At 39.5% G+C, this 22,912-nt stretch overlaps 1 protein-coding gene across 1 annotated transcript; it reads left to right on the top strand.

Annotated features, from left to right (window-relative positions):
- The first annotated feature begins 13,037 nt into the window (after window positions 1–13,037).
- On the top strand, window positions 13,038–16,534 carry LOC129200405 (C-X-C chemokine receptor type 4-like). The gene is made up of 2 exons (XM_054811757.1): window positions 13,038–13,160; window positions 14,931–16,534. Exons 1-2 carry the CDS (start codon window positions 13,122–13,124, stop codon window positions 15,990–15,992), a joined length of 1,101 nt encoding a protein of 366 aa, XP_054667732.1. The 5' UTR covers window positions 13,038–13,121; the 3' UTR covers window positions 15,993–16,534.
- The last annotated feature ends 6,378 nt before the right edge of the window (window positions 16,535–22,912 follow it).

The following is a 22,912-nucleotide window of genomic DNA, read 5'->3' as shown; positions in this document are numbered from 1 at the left end:
CAGGGGATTTGCAGTTGTCTACCGAGCTTTTCATTTCTAGGTCACTTGTTAAAGCTACCCCAGGTCAGCACTGACTGAAAATTATTACTGTCTGGCAGCTGTTTTGTAGTCTACATAAAATGAATTAGTGGTTTCATTCCACTTCCTAATGGACAAGTGTCCCCATCTTACACTTTGACCTAAATGACATCCTGTTGACTACTGCAGGGAAAGAACTAAATAAACTCCTTTTATTTGTAGGTAGGTCCTCATGGTTAGGAATGAGACCAGTGGTACCCCTGGACCTATGATAGCACTACTCTACAAAAAATAAAACCCTCCATCTATTTTAGTGAGCTGTTGCAGCAAATGTTTTGGTCCTCAGAGAATCTTTGTCGTGTGGTTCAGTGGGTGGGGAACATGCCACAGGTTGCCCACTGTTACAGTTAAAAAGAGAGGTTGCCGCCCACACCATTTCACTGTTCAAAGGGCAGAGAATGTGTGTATGTATGTGTGTATGTATGTGTGTGTGTACTTGCGTATGTATGCAAGAAACCAGAGGAATAATCCATAAAGGTTTCCTGTTTAACAGTAGTAGAAGGAAAATTGCTAGTTGATAGAGAGAAAATTGTATCCAAAATGTTTTAATAATAACATGGCGGACAAACAGATAAAGAGAATTCCTATTTAACAGCAAGAGATGGAAATTATAATGTGATCCGTATTTGACTTCTACTTATTGTGCTCGATTTGTGCTAGGAATAAAACAGGTTTTCCTGTCTTGAAAGCTCTCAGTCTTACACTTTCACAAGCATTGCTTTCCTTTCTTTTTAGAGTAGATACAAGCACAAATGTACCAACATGTATTATTAAAGGACTTTGTGTCTATTTGTATTTAAAATATTTCTCACAGAAATAAACTTTAAATATGTCCATTATTTTCTCTGTTTTCCCTTGTCTTTTTTCTTTGGATGATAAATAAGTCTCTGTGAATATGGCACTATCCCTGTCCTCACTGAGCTAGGACAAATTTCCCCTAAGGCCTCCATTTCCCTCTGCATTTTCATTTGTCATTCTGCTCAGCCTGCAGCAATTCAAACAGACCTGCTCCTTGACTGTGAAATCTTCACCTCTTCCTATCCACCAGGATAAGGTTGCTTCTCTATGGTTTTGTGACAACTGAAAATAAAAAAGAGGGACTATCAACTTCATCTGTCACCATCTTTTCATGCGCTTGTCCCTCAATGACCCTACTGTCTCTCTTCCTATTTGTTTCTTCTGAATGTATTGCTCATCTTTCCTTCTTTGCTACTCCTCACTCCCTTCCCCATTTAACCTAACTTTTCCCAAAGCAGCCCTCATTCCACAAATAAAAAGCTGATAACTTCAAGGTGAGTTCTCCACCTTGAGAACAACACAGGCATCCAGGTTGTGCTAGGCTCCATGCTCCTTTCATAATTCACCACATAACTTTTTTGAAAAGCCAGATGCATAAGTTAGACTGGCTCCTAGGGAGATTACATTTCTGTTACTAGCACTTGCAAGTAAAAAATTGCGCTGATATTGATCCTTCTATTATTCCATGCATGATATTTTCTGTTGGACAAACTATTCTGGGATGATTGTACATAGGACTTTATTTCATTATTATATGTACAAGCATTCTATATACAGATGTATTTTACATGTTTTTCTTTTTTCCTTTACCACTGAGTTACATGGCTTCTAAATTTTGTTCTGTGAGCCCTCCTCACAAGCTGTCTCTCTGAGAAGGAATTTATCTGTATAGAAAGTGGTTTCCATTTAACGAATATTACAAAGAATCACAGGCAGATTTACCAGTGTTTTCTAACTCAGAACTAGGAGTCTTTTCAGGGACTTTAGAACAAAGAATGGGCATGAGGCCAGTTAAACACTCACTGCCATTTCTTGTCCATCTGTCCTTGACTGGAGCGTAAGAAGTTGCACAAGTTCTCCTTTGCAATCAACTAGACATTATCTAGAAGAACAGACACAAATGCACATTCAAATTCTACAGAGCATTTAATATTAAAAGACATATTCTGGTAGCATCCAAGCTACCTTTCCAATAATTAAAAAAAATAAACCAGCTTTCCAATGGATTTGTGATTGTGTTTGTATTCCCTAATATATAACATCCTGCACCAAATGTATTTGCTGTTTAGGCTGCAGTCTTTTCCTCAGTGGGGTACTAATTTAAAAATCGAAGTCTAAGAATACAATTAAACTTTGCTTTTACTGTGTCAGGCACCGACCTCCTCCTAACCCCTAGATTCTGCCTCTGTATGTTTACATTTTGCTGTTACTTGCCTCTTCTTGCCTTTGATTGCTACCTTTCTTATAGGAAACCACCTTCCACTGGCAATAACACAGATAGATGATGAAAAGGCTCTTCTGTCTCTTTGTTCATAAGATTTGAATTGTTTGTGTTTGACTATTATTCAAAGACTAATACTTTGGTTATGACTGGCCATTCTTGGATCTTTTCTACAAAAGTGGTTCTTACACGGTCAGCCAGGAACTACTGAATTGATAATTTTGATTACATTTCCATGATAAACAGCAGTACAGAACATGACTGATTTTATATGCTACTCTAAGATCCGTATTTTCAATGTACAAATACTTACACCTGATACAAGCAGTACAGTTGCTATATTGGTCAACAGAGACTTGTTCACCAGCTCTGGCATAGATTCATGGCTTGGACACTAAAATCTGACATTTGTGGCTGAAAATTGCTTCTCTCTTAGAGTAAAATCAGGATTTTATGAACTACTCAATACTACTTTGTCTTTAGGCACCAGAAGGGTACTTTCTCAGCAGTTATTTCCATCTAACATAAAACTGATCTTGCTACCCTAATAGCACCTGAAATCATAAAGAAAGGGACATAAACTCTTTTGAATTTAACAAAAATGTGTAGTAAAAAAGTTACACAAATGCTTACATTCTGTGATCATCGCGTATGTGATATTTTAACTTTCGCAGACTTTGCAGCTATCAAAGGAATTTCAGGTCAGAACCTAGGATGATGGGACTGAACTAGGGTCAACAAGTCCTAACAAATCTGTCAAAGCAGTCAATTGTTTAAAATTCTCTGTATTGGGAAATTGTTCCTAAAGCTTGTTCCTCTGTCAGTTAAAAACTTTTTCATGTTTTTACAATGTGTATTAACCATGTTATTATATCCAGTCATTTGTGTGCTAATACTGGCCCAAGTATTTCTTTTCCTTTTCAGGTGTCTACTATCCTGCTTCACTGTCCCTTTCAACATTCATTTTGTGAACTAAGGAAAAGAAGCTCTTTCAGTCTCCTCTCGCAAGAGCAGCTTTCTATTCCACACTTCACCCTGATCATCCTTCTCTGCACCTATTCCATTTGAAGTCATTTTTCTTGTTAAGAATTGTAAAAAATATTTCAGAATACACCTTTTCCAGTGCTCTGTGTGGCAGCAATAGTACGTCTTTCTCCCTTCAGTATACCCCACTCGATACATTCAGTAAGCCAGGACATCCCTTTCTCAGCTGTATCTGAGAGATTCAGACTTATCCCACAAGTGGCTAATATATTTCTCCCTTCTGTCATGTCTGAGGATATCCCAGTTTCAACAGTGACACCTTATTTTCCACTAGTAGTGAATTTCAGTAGCTTATTACTTTTTGTTCCAAAGCTAATGCAAAATAGTATGTGTAACTGATTCCAACACTGAAGCTTGAGGAGCTCTACTGGTTGCCTTCCTGCAGCCTACTATTTCCCTTTCAGAGTCATCGTTGTTATTTCCCTTTATAAACTTGCTCATTCATATTAGATATAGTGTATTAATTCCCACAGACTCTAGCTTAACAAACTAAGCTCATAAACACTCAAATAGCATCATATGAAATGCTTTACTAAAGTCCAGACAAGTGGTATCTACTCTATTTCCTTTCCCTAGAAAACAAATTATCAATGAAAGCTATTAAGTAGTTCTGCTACAATATACCTTTATAAATTCAACTTTTTGCTCTATTTTCCATTTACTTTCCCACCTTTAAATATTCTTCCCACCGAAGACTGTTCTAAACCTTTGCATGCTAGTAAGACAACTAAAGCACTAGTAGCCCATGTTATTCTTCCTAAACATAGGCCCTGCATTTGCCATTCAATAGTCACATGACTTTGTCCTGGGTTTGACAGATTTATTAAAACCCAACTGTTTCAAGACTTTTATCATTTAACACAGTTCTTTCAGAATTTGATGGAGCTGATATGGTTCTTCTGATGTGATCACATGGCACTTGTTGAGCTTCGCTTCCAGATCCAGTAGAGCAGTTTCCATTTCTATATACTCATTCATGCTCATTCATATTGTCCTCTTATTCAACACCTCCAATGTTTTTGAAAAGTGAGGAAAATCTATAATTAGTTTCTCCCCTCAGCTGAATTACACTGCTCCTTCAGCTAGCGTAAGAACCTTTGTAGATCTATATCAAAGCATCAGAGGAGGATTGACAGGCTATTTCATAGAAAATAAGTATTCCACTTTTCACTAAAATACATTTAGAAATCTTTCTAAGACTGCCTTGTAAGATAGGTGTTAAAAACAGATCAAGTCTCTTCTGGTTCCTAACTGCATTTTGACAAATTTCAGGAATTGAATAGTCTCTTCACAAATTCAGCAAAATGTTACATGTTTTGCATTGAACATGATGCTAGAGTAAAGTGGTTTCTTGGTTTGGTTTCAGTTTTAAACCACACGACAATCAATCCTTCCCAAAAGACTTTATTTTGGTGGAATAATTGTTATCAAGCAACTTTGCTTTAACAACTTCTTTGCTGAGAAAAGAAGAGGGAATAAAAAACACAGCTTTCAAACCACAGAGCAACCGTTGAAAACTTAAAACCACAATACCCAAGAACAGACTGAGCCTATGATTACCTAACACAAAATGTGGTTTAAACTGGGCATCATACCAAGTTTTTCACAGAAACCCAAGGGGAAAATGGAGTATAAGTATCCATGGTTACAGTGACCCTTACTTGGCACCTGAAGAGATCTTTCTAGAAAAAGACAGGTAGAAACATTTATCAGGGTCCTCAGAAGTAGCAAGGCTTCTTCCTGTTTTTATAAGTTAAAAAAAAGATAAAATAGCACTTAGTACAGACTGTCCTGAACACAGACTGTAACCTAGAAATATTTTTAGAATTCCCCTCTTGTGTGTTTTTCACAATATTCACTCGGTACTGAAAAATAACCTCAGAAATATAGAACTATCTACTTAAAATAATGGCAAATACCTAGAATAAGAAACTCATTTATAAAATGAGTGTTTGAGGACTGAAGTCTTTCTTCCCATGTTCAGTTGCACTGAACTCATGAATGAAGGAACAGGATCTTAGACTAAAATTTTGAATGGAAAAAGTTTGAAGTGTAAATTAAGCTAAATTGGAACCATCACTGCTAAGCATTGAAGCTTCTACACTCCTTGACTTCTGTTCGGCTATACCTTGGAGTGTAATGATATAGCTGAACACAGATGACAGTTTGCTTCAATGGCATTTTTTCTTACTTCTTCACTGACACTTACTCACCTGTTCTCTGTTTACATGTATGTTTGGGGAAGATTTTTTTAAATGTATGCTGATGCATAACTAGGCATACTGAAGCGTGAACAAACATGCACACATGGAACAAATATTCGTGACAACTAATTTTCTAGATGCATCTCCTATGTGTGCAGTAATGTGGTGAGACAGTGAAAAAAAGAGAGCTGAACTGAGTTTGGATGGAAAGTTCCTCCCTCCCCGGCCGGGCGGAACACAGCTATTTCACATTAAGGCCACATGTACAAGCCAAATGCAGTCCTCCTTGTGAAAAAGGAAAAGGCAGGAAGAGATTTTTAATACCCTTTACTTTCTAGGATGGTCATCCTCTATTCTTTATGCTCCTTAAGGATTCTGCCTCACTCTCTCTTGTAGAGGTGAGGGCTCCACAGTTCCTTATAACAAGACTGTTGCTGAATCACCCAACTGTATAGATCTGATCTGGATCAGGCATTAGCACGCTATCGCTTTTCTGTTCAAATCAGCCAAAGCCCATGCCATGATGTTTGTAAAGTCTTTGTTCCAGCCATTATGGAAATTATGTGGATGATGCCTTGTTCAGCATACAGTTTGCCCAAAGTTCCCTGTTCCACTTTCTAAAAACTAATTTGAACCAGCAAGATGAAAGTTTAGCAAGTTCAGTTGTAAGAGATTAGCTCTTTATATCATGTGGCTGGAGCACTCTATGAAGTAAGAGATGATACCCTGAAAATTGTATTTACCTCCCCATTAAATCAGAAACAGAGGTTCAACATCCAAATTATTTCTTCAAGCAGTTCTCCTGCTTTCATAGAGGTTGGTCACCTAATGACTGAGAAGAAACCATATTGTGTGACCTCAGTGATTATTTACAAAGATTAGGCCCCAAATCCTACCTACCAAATTTTCAAAACAGCAAGAGCAAATATCACTATTCATAACCAATCATCTCAAAACAATAAGTGTATAATATCATACTCATTTCACTGGCAATTAATGAACAGAGAAAGGAAGGTACCTGCCATAAATATTACTACAGCTCTCTATCTACATCCTTATATTTGACTACAAATAAATGGATATAGCAGGCTGTATATGTGTATTTACTCATGGTATTTAAGCAAGTGCTGTATATAGAGGGCTTGGCTGCAGCACTGAAAATCTGGTAACATTTAATGGAGATTTTTTTGGTTGTTTTAGAAATGTTGGGTCATGTTTTCAATGACATCAAACTGATGGACAGTTACAGAGTAAATGCTACCAATTATATTGCCAAAGTAAGAAAGAAACGATGAATTTCGGTGATCTCCCTACTTGCTGAACAACAGATTCAGTCACCAATTTTGAGAGGAAGCACAGACAGGAGCAATCTCTGGCATGCAGATGCAAAAACAAGTATCCAAGCTGAGGTTCAGCACTCATATATACAGACTGTACTTCAAAGCTGTTGGCAATAAAACTAAAACATTTGTGAGCTTCAGACTGCTTAACTGAGCTAAACAGGAAGAGTTGTTGCTCCTGCTCTGCTTTCAGTGCCACTTTTTAGACACAGAACAAGTCGGCAAATGAACTGAAGAAGTTAATGCAGCAAGCTCAGAAGCTCACAACACATGAAAAATCAATACCTACTACCACATCCAAAGAAAGGAATTAGAAGAAATGTGTGAAAATGATAAAGAAAACATGGCACATGCTAGCATACTTTGTTACATCCCAAGTACGCAGTTCCACAAACACCATTTCAACAAAAGATTGACCAAAAACTGTCAGGGCGGAAACACAACATCAAAATGCTATTTCCATTGTGTAGAGCAAATGGGCTTAATGTACGTAAATATAAGTGGATGTATTTTGATCCAGGTAACTCTGGGCACTGCTAATGGCAGAGGAGTGAGGACATGGTCTGATGGACCTACTTTGAATAATTCAGGTTGAAAGGAACCTCTGGATTCAAAGCTAGATCAGGTCGCTCAGGGGCCTGTTCAGTCTATTAGTCTCCAGGTAGCTATGTTCTGTTTACACTGGTAGGAGAAGCAATGCACAGTCCCAGATATAACCATAACTCTAAAGCTATGTACTAAGAAATCATGAAATTGTGAAATTGCACACATGTATACATGAATATCTGAGCTAGATTTTCTAATTTTATCCGTATGCTCTTAAGACGGGAATATAGCATACTTTTAATATGGGTGCAGAGAAGCAAATCCTATCCTTAGTAATCCAAGCTGAACTGCAAGCAAGTTTCTAATGGAATTTTACAGCATAAAAGAACATCATAAAAAAACCATCTCATAGCTAAGCAGAAATCTATCTGAATGCTATGAAAGCCAAAATCCTACCTGGCTATAGTAAAGAAATTACTCATGATATAATTAGGTAGGTTTTAGTTTGTTTTCGTAATTCTGATCTGACCAAAATTCTGGAAAAAACCCACTTCGACATGTCTCCAGAAGTGTTCTGCTATATAATCATCAAAGATAAAACCTTCAGCTTCAGTGATATGCAAATGAAGACTTGTTTGTTAAAAGGATTAACAAAGTTGTTCAAAGCATCTTTTTAGTCTACTCTGCTTCCAAACAAACAATAAACGGTCCGCATGCAGTGAGATTTGCTAACCCATAAACATAGCCAAATGGAGGAAGAAGATCAGAACCTTAATGAGTTTGGTCCCCTTTGAATTTTAGCTGATCAGTGTCACCAATAATTTCAACAGGCTCTAAAATAAGCATTTTGTGTCTTCAAAGTGCCTTGCAAACATCAACCAATTAATCCCTATGACTCTCCTCTGAGGTAGGTAAGTAGGTATTGTTATCCCTATTTTACAGTTGGGTGAACACAGTCAGAAGGGTTAAGTGATTTGCCGCAGGCCACAGATGGAGGTGGGATTAAAACACAAGAGTGACTATGACTCCTTTTAGAGGACAGCACTTTTTTTTCCTGCTGACTTTTCTGTGCTGACTTTAGACATCTTGGCCTCATGGCAATACTTAAAGGAAACAAAATAAATTCTCTTTATTAAAAGCAAGGAACCATAATGAAATCTCTCTTTTATGTCAGTGTTGATAACGTTTTTGTTGCCTTATACTGATGTAAGACTTTTCCTTTAATTTTGTTCTGATATTCAAGTACCATTCCTTTCATACAGGGACTTATTCCTGTGGTAATGCAACATACTACCAATTGAAAGAGATATTCTGCTCCTTTGCTGATTTTATTTTGTCTTTCTGCTTTGAAATCAGTAAATTTAGGTGGCACCCTGCCCATAAGGTGGGCAGACGCTCTCCTTCCAGGACCAGGGTAACAGTTGGCAGGCTTCTTCCATTGCAGCACAGGCAGAAAGAAATGGAGACAGGGAGCTTTGAGAACCAAGAGCAAAGAAAGCCATTAACTGAAACCTAACTCCAGCAAACCGCTTGTAACCATTCTAACAGGCGTAAGATTGATACCTTTCCCACTTCAACAGAAGGATCAGATGGAAAAAGCAGTGTATATCCTTTTCCTCTCTATATATACAACTTCAAGCCACTTGAAGACCCATTTGTCATGAAGTCAATCCAGCGTATGGTAATAAACATTTGAGTTTTACAAGGAAACCGCTTTTCATCTAGTGGCCAGCAAGTCCACAACATCAGTTCCCTGGAGTATTATTTAGAATAGAACAATCCACAACTCAAACCTAATGTCTCACAAAGCCTGAGCATATTTTCTGTTATTTTTTCAGAAGACATTCCCCCCACTTTCAAAAGTCTTCCAGTACAGGAATTGACATGTACAGAGAAAATCAGTGAATATTTGAAAATTATTCATTCTCTACTATATAGTACAGTAATTTTAGACATGTTGCTGGTTATGTATTTTTAAGACATAATCATCTATATGCCCTGAAAGGAGAGCTCCATTAAGGCTACAAAATAAGGAATAGTTTATTAATACACCATTGTAATTATTACACTACAGTGGTATTCATATATTATCACTGTAGGGATCATAGCTCCTTTGTGTTAGGTGTCACCCACAGACAATGGTGTCATCAACCTTTTATTAGCTGGAAGTTTACTTTGTTAAAGACAGTTGTGAAACCTTCAAATCAAGTAAGTAATTTAAAATAGTTGAATAAAATGCAATTTATTTTTCTATTTCTGTGGATATTGAATCAAAAGGATATTTTATCCATTAGAAAAGTTTATTAGAAACTATTTTGCTCTTGCATGACCATCACTGATGTCTCTTTTTAGAAGACAAAAAAATATGTTAATGATTCACAACCTGAGGAATTGTATTTTTAGCCTAACAATGTAAGAACGTAGGATTTTGAATTTCAGAGGGCACATTTTCAGTAATAAATGTACTACATTGGTTAGGAAGGGTCTGATTTTCACAATAATTCTGTGACCAGAAAAACATGTTACGCAAAACATAAGCTTGGAAATTGCTATTTGCTAGTTCTGTCTTAAGAAGATTTGTCGCTAACTCTGATTTACATGCTCTGCAGAAACAGCTCCCTTCTTTTATCACTTTGGAAATCATTAACTTGCCCTCCATGGTCCTCTGTGCAACAAAGGAAGTTTGGAAGTTTTCACATGGGTTTTCTGATAGGAGAAACAAAAGAGATCGTAGATTATAAAACAGCAGTGTGAATGATAGTTTTAGAGGGCCTTCATCCAAACACATCTTTCAGTGACATCTCATCAGATAGGGTATCAGTCCCCACATTTCCCACCACTTGGCACTACCACGCTTCAGGGCTAATCTGTGCAACTAGATCATTCCTCAGTTCCGAATTTCTTATGTTATCTATGAACACAAATAACTAAGTCATTGTCCCATATCCCATTAATTAACAAAATCAGTTTTCATGTAATACACTTTGCTGTTACAGATCTGTCCGCACAGAAAAACGGAGGTGTGATAACGCTTGCCTACTTGGGCTGTAATTACACTTGCAGTTCCGTGCATCAATACCCCACATGTCGATGCACTCCATGCTATCCACCCCAAAAAGTAACCCAACAACTCTCAAACTTGTCAAATAGCTCAAGACTTCATGTACACATATATATTTTTTTGCTCATCTGCAACCATTGCCACAAGCCACCTGCACTACAAGCATATTTTAATGTCCTGCACTGCATAGATAGAGAAGGAACAGTGTTTAATCTTCTATGCCCCTCTGAGATAAGAATATGTTCTCCATAAAAATACATCTGTCACCCACATGACTTTCTGGCAAGGTAGGATCTAATTTTTCCTAAAAGTTCATCTCCCCTATATGCAGCTCCGTGTCCTGATTAGTTTTTTAGCACCTGTTCAATATGCACATTTCTGAAAATCTGGTTCACATGTTTGCAAGGTCAGTAGTCTGGAGAGCCTTTCAAGCAGCATACCCTTGCTGAAAACTGCACAGCAATTGTTGGTGCCAAGAGCTGGGCATCATCCATAAGAGAAAAAGTGAAAGATTATTATTTCAACATGATCCTACTTATCCATACATAAAAATCCGCTCATTTATCTGCCTAGTCATCTAAAGCTAGGCTGCAGATTACTTGAGGCATGTATTTTTCCTATTTGTATGTCTAGAAAGTAGTGAACACATCACAGGTTCTATGGAAAACATGGGAAAAATAGCAAGAATCATAATTTTGTCACACTTGTTTTTAAAGAAGTTCAGGAGAGTAGAACTATGGTAATGTAAGACTAGGATTAGTATCTAAAAATGGGGATTCAGTAGAAGATTTTTTTATGTCTATAGAATTCTAGCATGGTATCCCTCTCAATTTTTTCTGGATATAAACTCAAAGTAGATATTGAATTTTCTGAAGACTGTTAATTCCTGAGCTATAATCAATTACAGTTTGCTTTTAATGCAATTTGTACACGATATTCCAGACCTGCTAACAAAATATCAATTACTATCACATTATGTATTTAAAGTACATAGTCACATTATAGGTCATACCTTACATACCATGTTTTTAACAAAAAGATAATCACTGTTATTAATCATAACCAAACTCATACCCACTGTAATGCATAAGAAGGAGTTCTGGAGCTTTTAGTAGAAGAGTAAGAGAGTGACTCTTGTCAAATACCTGGAAATAATCTTTGCATCTAAAACTGGTGGCTAACTCGGAGCATGTAAACTGGTAATAGGGGCATTTAAGAATAAAACCTTTGTCAAACTTTCATTTTATTCATCCCTTTTGGCTGCCAGGGTAATTTGAGCATATTGTTATTACATAAAGAATGCCCCTCTCCTTTCTTCTTCTTTCCACTCCAAATTCCAACTGTAAAGAGCAAATCCATAAAATGGAATAATTTATTCCCAATGTAGTTACTCACTACGATGTGAGTTGTGAAATTGGGGGGGGGGGGGAAGCAACACACTATTCTAATCAAAATCTTTTCTACAAATTAGTTTACCTGCATGAATATCAACAGTACTGAGACCCCAGAGACAACTGTCAAGAAAATCCATGATTCTGTTTTATTTTTCTTTATACTTGTGTTGCTTTTCCCTTGCAAACCTATTTTATGATTGCTATTTATATCCTACATCTACAATTTCAGGTTTTTCTCTCTTCTTTTAATTATCCAACTACTGTAAACAGATCATTACTAAAGATATTCACCCTTCACATTTAAAAAACTAATTTACCAAGCTTAAGGAGAAAGACGAGACATGTTGCTGACATTAGTGGTCAAATAAAGAACTCACTGTTTGCTGTTTTTAGATGACAAGATATTGAGCATGCAGATCCATGGCTGGCAGCACCATGATTTTGGCAATGTTGTATTTTCATCCTGATTTCTATTGTTTCTTTAACACTTACATTTCTTGTAACTTTCCAAAGCTTTTTGGAACAATGAACCATGATAGTATCTCAGACCTGCAGCTGCCCATCAGACTTCTCACCCAAAACCACAGACACCAGAGGAGTTCAGTGGGTAACCTGCAGCCCACTCGCCTTGCAGTCCCTGAAAGGTCTGCAGAACCTCTCATCCCTCAGTAAGGACCATCCCCCTACTTTCTGCCTCTCCCAATACTCTTCAGCAGGGAAGACAGACAACTCTGAGGACTGAGCTGACTATACTTTGAAGGGTATTGCAGGACCTCTCGTCTTCCTCCTCTATCACAATTCCTGGACCAGTGACTTCACCCGGAGTTCGCCTGGGGTACCCATGGCAACACACTTCAAAGAATTTTCTTGAGGGGAAATTCAAAAACCCGCTTGTATGAACACATCAATCAGAGGGTGGCAAATGCCCCTGCAAGGAGCAACGCCCCCGCGGGCACTTGGGGCAAATGCAGTTCCCATGGCCCGACGCTGCAGACAAAGAGCGGTCCGAGGCGGCCGCCCGGAGCCCGGGGCGCGGTGACACCCGCGGGGAGGAGCCAGACGCGGGCTGCCCCCGGGGGCGGGGGGGGACAGCAGGGGAACTTATAAGAGCCGCGTCCCGCCAGAAGAGCCGTGGCGTGTGTTTGGTACAGCTGCGAGTCACGGCGCTCGGAGAGGCGCGGCGGGAACAACAACTCGAGAGCCCAGAACCGTTAGATGGCTCAGAGCATGGACAACAGCCTCGACAGCCTGGATGTAAGTGCCGGGAGTTGAGCCTGCCGGCGGGGCGGCGCTGACTGCTCGACGCCGCTGCTCCTCGGCAGCGGGGCGACAGCCCTCGGTCCCCGCCGCGCTCGCCCATGTGCGTGGTGTTTGCAAAGGTGCCCTCGGCGGAGACTGGGGGCGTCGGTGGGCGGGGGTCGCCCCGAGCCGTGCGAGGAGCGGGGCCGGGGGCACAGCGGGGGGCGCGGAGCCGGGCGCCGCCTTCTGCTTCCCAGCCCGCGTAACTGCGAGGGTCCGCGGGGCGCAAACGGGCCGGGCTCGGTCCTGACATCTTGCCGCTGCTGCGTCTGGCTGCAGCGCTTCGGACCTTGCTACAGCTGCAGCCACTGCTGGACTCCCGTTTCTTTCCTCGGGCTTTGCTGCTTGGCCGTCAGTTGCAGTGACATGTGGCGCCTTTTGTGGGCTGAAAAACACCGGTAGAACAGTTACAGCCACAGGAATGATGAGGGGGGGAAACAAGCGAGGAAGTTGGGAGTGATTTGACTCCAGGGAATGGCATCCCTCTGTCACGGTGCTTGCCCTAACCTCGGGCTGCCGCCGCGCCGGAGCGCGGGGGCCGCCGCGCCACCCCCGCCCCCGCGCACGGTGGGGCCGGGAGCGGCGGCAGCGCCCGGCCGTCCCCTCCGGCCGAAACGCGGCGGAGTCCCGATCTTCCGGAGGCCGCTCTTCTGTCACGGGGTTTTGAGAGCAGTTAGGTCCAAAACGGACATCTCTGGCAAGTTCTAACTTTAATCCGCAGTTAATGCCCGCGTGGAGCTGGTGCACCCGTGTGTGAAGTGCCGCGGGATCCTCGGGGCGCATCCCGCCCGGAGGTCAGGGCTAAATGGTATACAGGGCAGGAAAACTAAAATCTCAAAACCTGAGGAATTGTACATAACCAGGTGGCACTCGCCCGCCTGCATTGCTTTTCAGCGCCGTGGCCAAAACCGTTGGTGGTTTCCTGGTGCGCTTTCATACCCTCACCAGAATTTCGCTTCCTTTTTCCACTGCTGTACTTAGTACAGCCGTCTGGCTACAGCCCAGCACTGCCAGCTTCACCCCCACAGCCGCGAAGGGTGGGGAAGAAAGGGAGGGGAACGTGGCTGGTCGTGATGACCTGCCACGGGGTTTGAGTTCCCCTGCTTAAGAGGTGACCCTCTTCCTTTCTTTTCTTTATGGGCTTTGGGTTTGGTGTTTTTTTTTTTTTCTTCTGTGTGTAGCTGTCAGTTGCTTCTCAGCAGGGAATTATTGGTATTATTTATCCTTTATTACATCAGCCAAGGGTACCTTCTCTATTTCTCCTTGACCCTATCCCCTTAATGAGAAGGGACTTTGGAGCAGAAGCATTTCTGTCTAAGTAATTTTTTTTATAGCTCTCTGTTCCAAGAGTTGAAAGTCTTGGGTAATATTCTGTGCAGACTAACCTCGTGCTGGGCTCTTCCATTTGTAGTATGCATCTGATTAGAGCACTGAAGTGTCTAGAACCAATGATACTTCTGGGAGTAGCCATTATCTTTTCCCTTTCATCCCCTGTCCTTAGTTACAAGATCTCAGTCCTTAGAGAAAGAGAAAGGAAGTTCTTTAACTTGTTCTTATTCGCTGTGTATTTTATATATATATATTAAAATTGTGGTTTTCAGTCTAGTCTCCAAAAAGTTTGCCTATTCATGATGATGGACACTGTTCAGGCTACTCTTAACATACTGCCATATAGATTCAGCTTTTGCAGAGGGGCTAACATCTAATTATTTTTTTTTTCCCTAGCTGTCCTCTGGGTTAATCATTGAATTTTCTGATAATGGCACGGATGAGAGTGGTTCAGGTGACTATGGAGACTACGGAGAGCCATGCTTTCAGCATGAGAATGCCGATTTCAACCGGATCTTCTTGCCAACAATCTACTCCATCATCTTCCTAACAGGAATAATTGGCAACGGATTGGTTATTGTCGTTATGGGCTACCAGAAGAAACAAAGAAGCATGACTGATAAATACAGGCTGCATCTCTCTGTGGCTGACCTCCTTTTCGTCATCACCTTGCCATTCTGGTCTGTGGATGCGGCCATAAGCTGGTACTTTGGGAACATTCTGTGTAAGGCAGTTCATGTCATTTACACAGTCAACCTCTATAGCAGTGTCTTGATTTTGGCCTTTATAAGTCTAGATCGTTACCTGGCAATAGTCCATGCTACCAACAGCCAGCGACCACGAAAGCTGTTGGCTGAGAAGGTGGTGTACATAGGCGTGTGGCTCCCAGCTGTGCTTCTGACAGTGCCTGATATAATTTTTGCCAGTACTAGTGAAGTAGAAGGAAAGTATCTGTGTGATCGCATGTACCCTCATGAAAACTGGCTGATTTCTTTCAGATTTCAGCATATCTTGGTAGGACTTGTCTTGCCTGGTCTAATAATCCTGACTTGCTACTGTATTATAATATCTAAGCTGTCACATTCAAAAGGCCATCAGAAGCGCAAAGCCTTGAAGACAACGGTTATCCTCATCCTCGCCTTCTTTGCCTGCTGGCTGCCATATTATATCGGCATCAGCATCGACACATTCATCTTGCTAGGAGTCATCAGGCATCGTTGCAGCTTGGAGACAATAGTGCATAAATGGATCTCCATTACTGAAGCCCTGGCATTCTTCCACTGTTGTCTGAATCCAATTCTATATGCCTTCCTGGGTGCCAAATTCAAAACATCAGCACAAAATGCCTTGACATCAGTTAGCAGAGGATCAAGCCTGAAGATCCTTTCAAAAAGCAAACGTGGGGGACATTCTTCTGTTTCTACAGAGTCCGAGTCTTCAAGTTTCCATTCCAGCTAACGCTGCTCCTTGCCATCATTTTATAAGTAGACATTTTAAAGTTGCGCAAGATTTCAGAAAAACAAGACTGACCATATTGTACAGATTTATTTACAGTTGGAATTTTATATTGTTTCTTTTAGTCTCTGTGAAGTTTAATTGACTTATTTATATAAAAAAACTTTCGTATTGATGGCAAACTGTCTAGGCAGGTCCTGTGGACAAGTGGTTAGTTCACAAAAGTTTTAGTGCTTGTCTGTATGTATAGATACGTGAACTAAACACTTCTGGATTGTAGCAAGTGACTGTTAAAAGTTTAGAAAATATTTCTCTGTTGTTTATATGTAATGTTTTCAGTGTTGCTGTTAAATTCTTAAAAATTTTGACTGGAGATTTTTACCTTACTACAAGATGTTTGGTTTACAATAGCTTAACTCTGCTGTAGAAATGGCACTTATAACCAAAGCCGCCTCTGTTACATCCTAGGGTTTTTTTCCCTATTCTCAGTAATTGATGGTTTGCAAAATTTTCTGCTCAAGGCAAATAAAAGTATATGACAAAAAGTTACTTTGAGTGGTATTTTTATCTCTGGTTAAATGTTTTTCTCAATGCTTTTATTTCCAATTCTCAATGCACAATAATTTCTTTGAAAATTGCCTGGTTCTTGTATGAAAAGCAGGAACATGAGTTGCAGTACATACTGATTATTCAGTTGACACCTGTGAGTTCTAAGTAATTTGGTTTTTTTCACCAGAATACATTTACTCCAGTTAAGATCTTTGGAATGACTTAAAGTATCACTTTAAACAAATAACTTTTTGAGGGCAAAATATCTACAAATGAAAACCAATCGATTGAAGCAATCACTAAAGTTTACAGCCTCTTAGGAGTCAAACTAAGATAACTGCATGTGACTAACCTTTATGCCATGCATATAAAGTCAGTCCTACATTTCTTCTGCCTTTTGCTGTTCTTCTAAGTTTAGTTTCACATGTTAATAGCAATCAAAAGTAGTTAAAGCCATTTTGCTATTTGACATTGTGTTTGGACTAGAAATAAAGTTATTGGTGTATCATCTCCTGTGGAAGGTAGGTGTTTCTTCTCTATGGAGCTTTCCCTAGCCTGTCTACATACAAATTTTCTTAATGTGATATTATAATAATATAATCTTAACATTCTGTTACTGATCTATAAATAATTAACAGTTTGGGAGTCAAAAAAAAAAAAACAACCAAACAACCCCCCAAAACCCACAACAATACCTACAAGGCACACAGAAGTGAAATAAGCAACATGGATATTGCAATGATATTACCCAGGAAGAACACAAGCACAGCATCCTAGTGATTTTGTGGGGCATGTACCACTGTGCTAAACTATATATTAAATTGCACATTTTATTTTACATATTTTCATAAATACAAGACATTTCTGGTTTTAGCTTCCCTCCTCTCCAGTCAGGAGGCTGCAATCTTGGCTGCATCCTGCACACTTTTTCCCTTGCAATGACAGTAGTAGTCATCTGATTCTATGTTGAGCTGATTCAGTTTGCTGAACCAGCACAAAACTTAACCTGGCAGGGAAAAAAAAAAATTTCCAGCAATTTAGTGAATTGAATGAGCTCAATGAGGAATCCAACAAGCACTACAAAAATGCAAGACCCTGTAACCTGGAGCCAGGCACAGGGAGAGAAAAGTGAAATAAAAGGAAGAGGAAGCAGGTCTCTCTTTTAGATCAGTTAACTCTAATGTATATCTTCACTCAACATAAATTAACAACAGAAAAGATGCATTCTCAAGAAACAAAACATCTCACTTCCATCAAGTTGTTCCTTGTTAACAGAGTTGAGAAATGAGAAAAACGTGGTATAGGAGCAGAACTTCTTAAATGGTTTATTTTTGTTGTTTCTTTGTGTGTTTTCTTAATTTAGTGAGGACTTCCCCGTGAAGAATTTGTTGTTCTAAATGATTCTGATTTCCACCCCAGCCCAATCAATCACTGTGATTTAATTGCACTTATAAAATACTTATTGGCTGTCAACACACTGCTGCTTATTTGTTGAGGAAATGTTTAGAGCCCGCTAACATTAACTTAGATTATTACCATTATACTTCAGTCAACTGTTACCTCAGAATTAGCAGTAAAGAGAGTGCAAGGCAGAATAAACTCAGCAGTCCATGTGACTGCCAAAGACCACTAAAAGGACATTAAACAAACAACAGAAAGCATTTGTGTAGAAAATAATTTAGCAAAATTAAAACAGCCCATGCCCCAGAGGGATGAGACCTACTTTAGTTTTATAAAACTGCCATTGTTTTCAGCACAATTAGTGAAACTGGACAAAACAACGCCTTTAAAAGGAGTTGCAAGATCATTGAGGTTTTGCTCCAGCAAGCAAAATGAGTCAAAAGCTTCATGTATTTATTTTTAAATAACTTTATATATCTATAAATATGAATATAACATGTACTAACATGTACTTACACTGTTACAGAGCAAATATTTGCAAATTGAATGTTGTCATGAGGAAACAGTAAGAAATTATGAATCCAGTTCTGTCTTTTTACCTCTGAGTAAGTCAGAGCAAATCAGGCAAATGTCTCTCAAAGCCACTGAGCTATTCCAAATATACCATGTTGGTAAAAAATATGAATTTATTCCCCTTCAAAAGAAAATTATGTTTAAGCTGATTTTTGTTGAGGCTGTGACTTTTTTACATCTTTGTGAACAAAAGTAGTCCCAGTAAATGCATTTCTCAAAGTTTAAATTCAGTGACAAAAGTGAATAGACCTAATTTTGTAATTTATACATTGGACGAGTCCACATACATCAAGAACTTTCCAAAGTTTCAAAGGGACTTTCCAAGTCTTTTTTTCCAAAGTATTCCTCTCTAGTATACAGAATAATCATAATGACATTCTTCAAGATATACACAATGCATAGTCTCAGTGTTTTCTTGATGTCATAAAATAATAGCCATGCCCAAGTAATTTTAAATATGCAACTCAGGATACAGAACAGAAAACAAATGTGGGTACGGGTGAGTATTGGTTACAAACCAGTTAAAACTGTTACATGGTAATTTAAAAGATTTATAGTGTATTTGCAAAGAGATTAAATACATTATAATGAATTTACAAAGACTTTCCACAGAATTCAGGCACGAAGTATTTTGCCATGGTTGTTACAATGTGCTAACAGCAATGCTGGACTAAAGCACGGATATTCACCTAATACTATAATGCACACATTTTGAGTGCTTAAGATTAGTTAGAAATCCTTTGGATCATGCAAGGCTAAACCAAGAACAGAACATGTACATGGACTCACTTTTGCTTCCTCTGAAATGCTGTCTGGAAGTAAAGTTAGAATACTTAAAGCAGTGGGATAAAATTACGCTATAATCCATTATTTGTATGGTAAATTTTTACTCTGTCTAATCAGATTGTACAGAGTCCATGTCAGAGGAGCATGTGAAAAGACAACTGATGGTAGTGAGGGTGTCAGAGCTAATGTATGCAGGCCATAGAGGGCAATGAGTAAGGTGGAGTTTCTCGCGTCTTCTTGGCTAGTCTTATGACACAATCATTATACAAGGGGCTCAACTTCTATGCATATACATAAATCAAAACAAAATCACCATGAAAATAAAAAGGAAGTAGCGGTAATAACATGGAGCCATTCATACAAATGAATGGTTTATCTTGTGATGTTGAGCTCTAGCTGGACAATGTACAAAGTGACCACCTCTAGATGTTTGGTTGAAAAGGCCATTTTTTATATTGTTTGGGAAAGGAAACAGCATGACGAGGAAGTACTTCCTTGATCCAGGCATGCCTCCAAAATCCCCTAACAATGGAGTATTCTCATATTCTCATAGTGCTGAAACTTAGGAAACACTTAAGCAGATAGGGCACCAGAGTTTTTGCTCAAAGGATGCCACTCCCCTCGCTTATGTTTAAATGAAAGAGCTATGCAGACTCTTTTTTCACAGCCATAAATCACTGTCAATTGAAATCACATGAGCAATGGGATTATTTCTTATAAAGAAGGCACAGATTTCTTAAAACCTTTTATCTTTATGCAACAAATTTTCTGTCACTCTTTTTTCTTTGAAGTTTTTTAATCTTTAACAGGATTAAGTTTAACGATCATTTGTTTTAACTCCTGTTTATGCCAAACCGTTAAACGTTTCCGTCAAACATTCTTTTTACATTTTTTACGGCACAGAACAGATGAAAGCATATGACCTGCGTTTTGATAACATCTTTTAAGTTGTACTTAACATGGAAATAGGACTGAGCAGAAGTTCCTTAGAACAGTCCCACAGTACATTTCACATCTATTCGAAAGCCAAATTACAATATTAAAATCATTTATTTGCCTCCCTTTTCCTGTCGTTTCTTACATTAGAACTCCCGGACAAACTACCAACGTTATCGGGTTATCTTACTCACGGTATATCTAATAAATCGTAGGGTAAGAACGCAAGCCTTTAAATATATATCTGAAAGACGTGCATCACCTTTTTTGCAACTAGATTGTAAAATACATTCTGATTTATATTACTGCATTTGTTTCCCTAACTGCAGATGGTTCTATTGTAGACACAGCTTTCCTGTGACAATCTTCCTTCCCTTACTGGCTGAGAAAACAAAACAGCGCGGTATTTACGTTTTCCTGTTCCCCTGAACCACCCGCCGACACGGCGGAAGCTCTCCCTGCCGCAGCCCGGGTTTGCCTTCGCCCACGGCCCCCGCCACGCTCCTGCTCCGACCTCCCGCGCTCAGCCCTGAGCTGCTCCAGCACGCGGAGAGATGGTTACCGCCGCTTTATAGGAGAGCTCAAATTCACCTCACCAGGACGCAGGACGCGCATCGTGCCATCCACCGCCCTGCGATACGTGTTAACCCCTGTCTGTCCATTACACTGCACACCCCTTTTTGCTTTTCTGCAGAAAACTGCTCTAGAGGATAAAAGAGGCCCAGAAACGCACGGATCCCCCATTTTTGTCCCCGTTGATGCAAAAATGACCTTGTCGACTTTCTTCCTCTTACTTTATGGCATAACACAGCTGTCCCTTTCATCCCTCAGCGTTAAGCACAGCATTTGCATAAGCACAATCTTTTCTTTCCAGTTTGTCTCAGTAGTACACAGCGAAGCCTTCTGCCATAGCACAGAGCAGAGGAAAACACGCCGACAAATAATGCTTCCCTTGGTTACAGGAATCAAAGAACTTCCCTCCTTTCCGAATCCTACAGTGGGAAAAGCCATGCTCAGCCACCTGAACAAACTCAGTGCTATGGAAACCAGAGGCTACTACGCTCAGGTATGAAGCTTCCAAACCCTGGTCAGATGGGACAAAATTTGCATGTTAAACACCATGTATCGCAGAAAAAAAATTTAATATGTTTTTATTCGTAAGAATGACACACGATCCCAATCTTGCTCCCACTGAATTCGATAACAAATCTGTTATTGTCTTTAGTGGGATTAGCATTACACCAGAAATACAAAAATATTCTATTATTTGATCAAAATTGTTCTGTTGTGGCACTCCCATTCTTCAATCCTAGCACACACACGTCCATTTATTCCAACAGGCACCTTCTGCATGTGACGCCTATGCAATTCCCTTCCGAAAGGGACCGCTGTTCAAGAGGCGGGCCAGGTAACCGGTATATACCACGGCATGTATGTGCCCTTCAGATGACAAAGACCCCAAAGGCTGTAAATCTGCTGTCCCGAACAGGTCTCACTGCTAAATGCAGATAAAACACTTTGGGAACAGATTGAAACTCCCCCCCCCCCCAAAAAAAATAGTAAATGTAACTCAGAACAGAGGAAATAGAAAGTTTATACAAAAAAGTGTTTTCCACTGATATAAAGAATATTGCCTTTAACACAATAAAATAGCTTTCCTTAAAAAAGGATAAAAGCTCACAGAAAGCAGTGAAAATGTCACTGTATCCCATTACAGGCGAAATGCCCGCGTAGGAGATATTGATAAACACATGCTTGCTAAAAAGGGTGCCCTTTTTAAACGAGCTAAATAATAGGCGATTCAGCATTAGCCACGTTTCATACATACAGTCTAGTGCCACCACAGAAGCCTTGCTCACAGCGGGGACATACCACCCCTGTTTCTAACACACTCCCCCAATCCACGGGCATTTTCTCACTGCAGAGGATCCCTGCCACCGAGAACAACCATACAATGCCATCTGAATACAAAAACATATCCCTTGTTTTATACAGTGCAACCTCCTATCTTACCATGGGAAGTGATGTCTTTTCTGTTTCCTTCTCAAAATATCATTTAAATGTTGGTCAAATTATAGCAAGAAATTATAGCGACTTACTTTTTTGGTAAATAATACCAAGAAACACTACCAAATTGACATTTCTTCAATATTCTGATGACACAGGTTTCTAAACAGTATTGTAAACCACCAAATACATTTAATTTCTGTACAGATCACATGGGGAGATTGTTCTACCGAGGTTACATTGAGGATGTTTTCAATACATCAGATTACTTCTTGATGAGGGAAATACTGCCACATCATCACTGACCAGGGTTATCTCATAAGTTGCTTTCCAATTCTGTTCACATCTCAGATTCTAAAATGTCACTTTAGAGTTTTTGGATATTGAGTTACAGTCAGCTCAGTCACCAATTCCATCTGCCATTATCTGTTCGCTTTTTGCTGAAAACCTTCAGTAGAATTTCCTTAACCCATGGAAAAAAATAACTCTTAACAGAAATGACGCAGTTGCATCGCTAACAATAAAAGTATTTTGCACTTTTGGAAATGTCAGGTGAAAGAGACTTATGTAAATATTCAATCACTTACTTTGGTAGAGTTTTCAAGTGATTTTCTCTTAACTCCAAAATCCGCAATTTAACAAGTCTAGAAATATGATAGAAAATAATTAGT

The sequence above is a fragment of the Grus americana genome, unplaced genomic scaffold, assembly GCF_028858705.1.
Source record: "Grus americana isolate bGruAme1 unplaced genomic scaffold, bGruAme1.mat H_90, whole genome shotgun sequence".
NCBI lineage: Eukaryota > Metazoa > Chordata > Aves > Gruiformes > Gruidae > Grus > Grus americana.
This window is presented reverse-complemented; position numbering and strand designations above follow the sequence as displayed.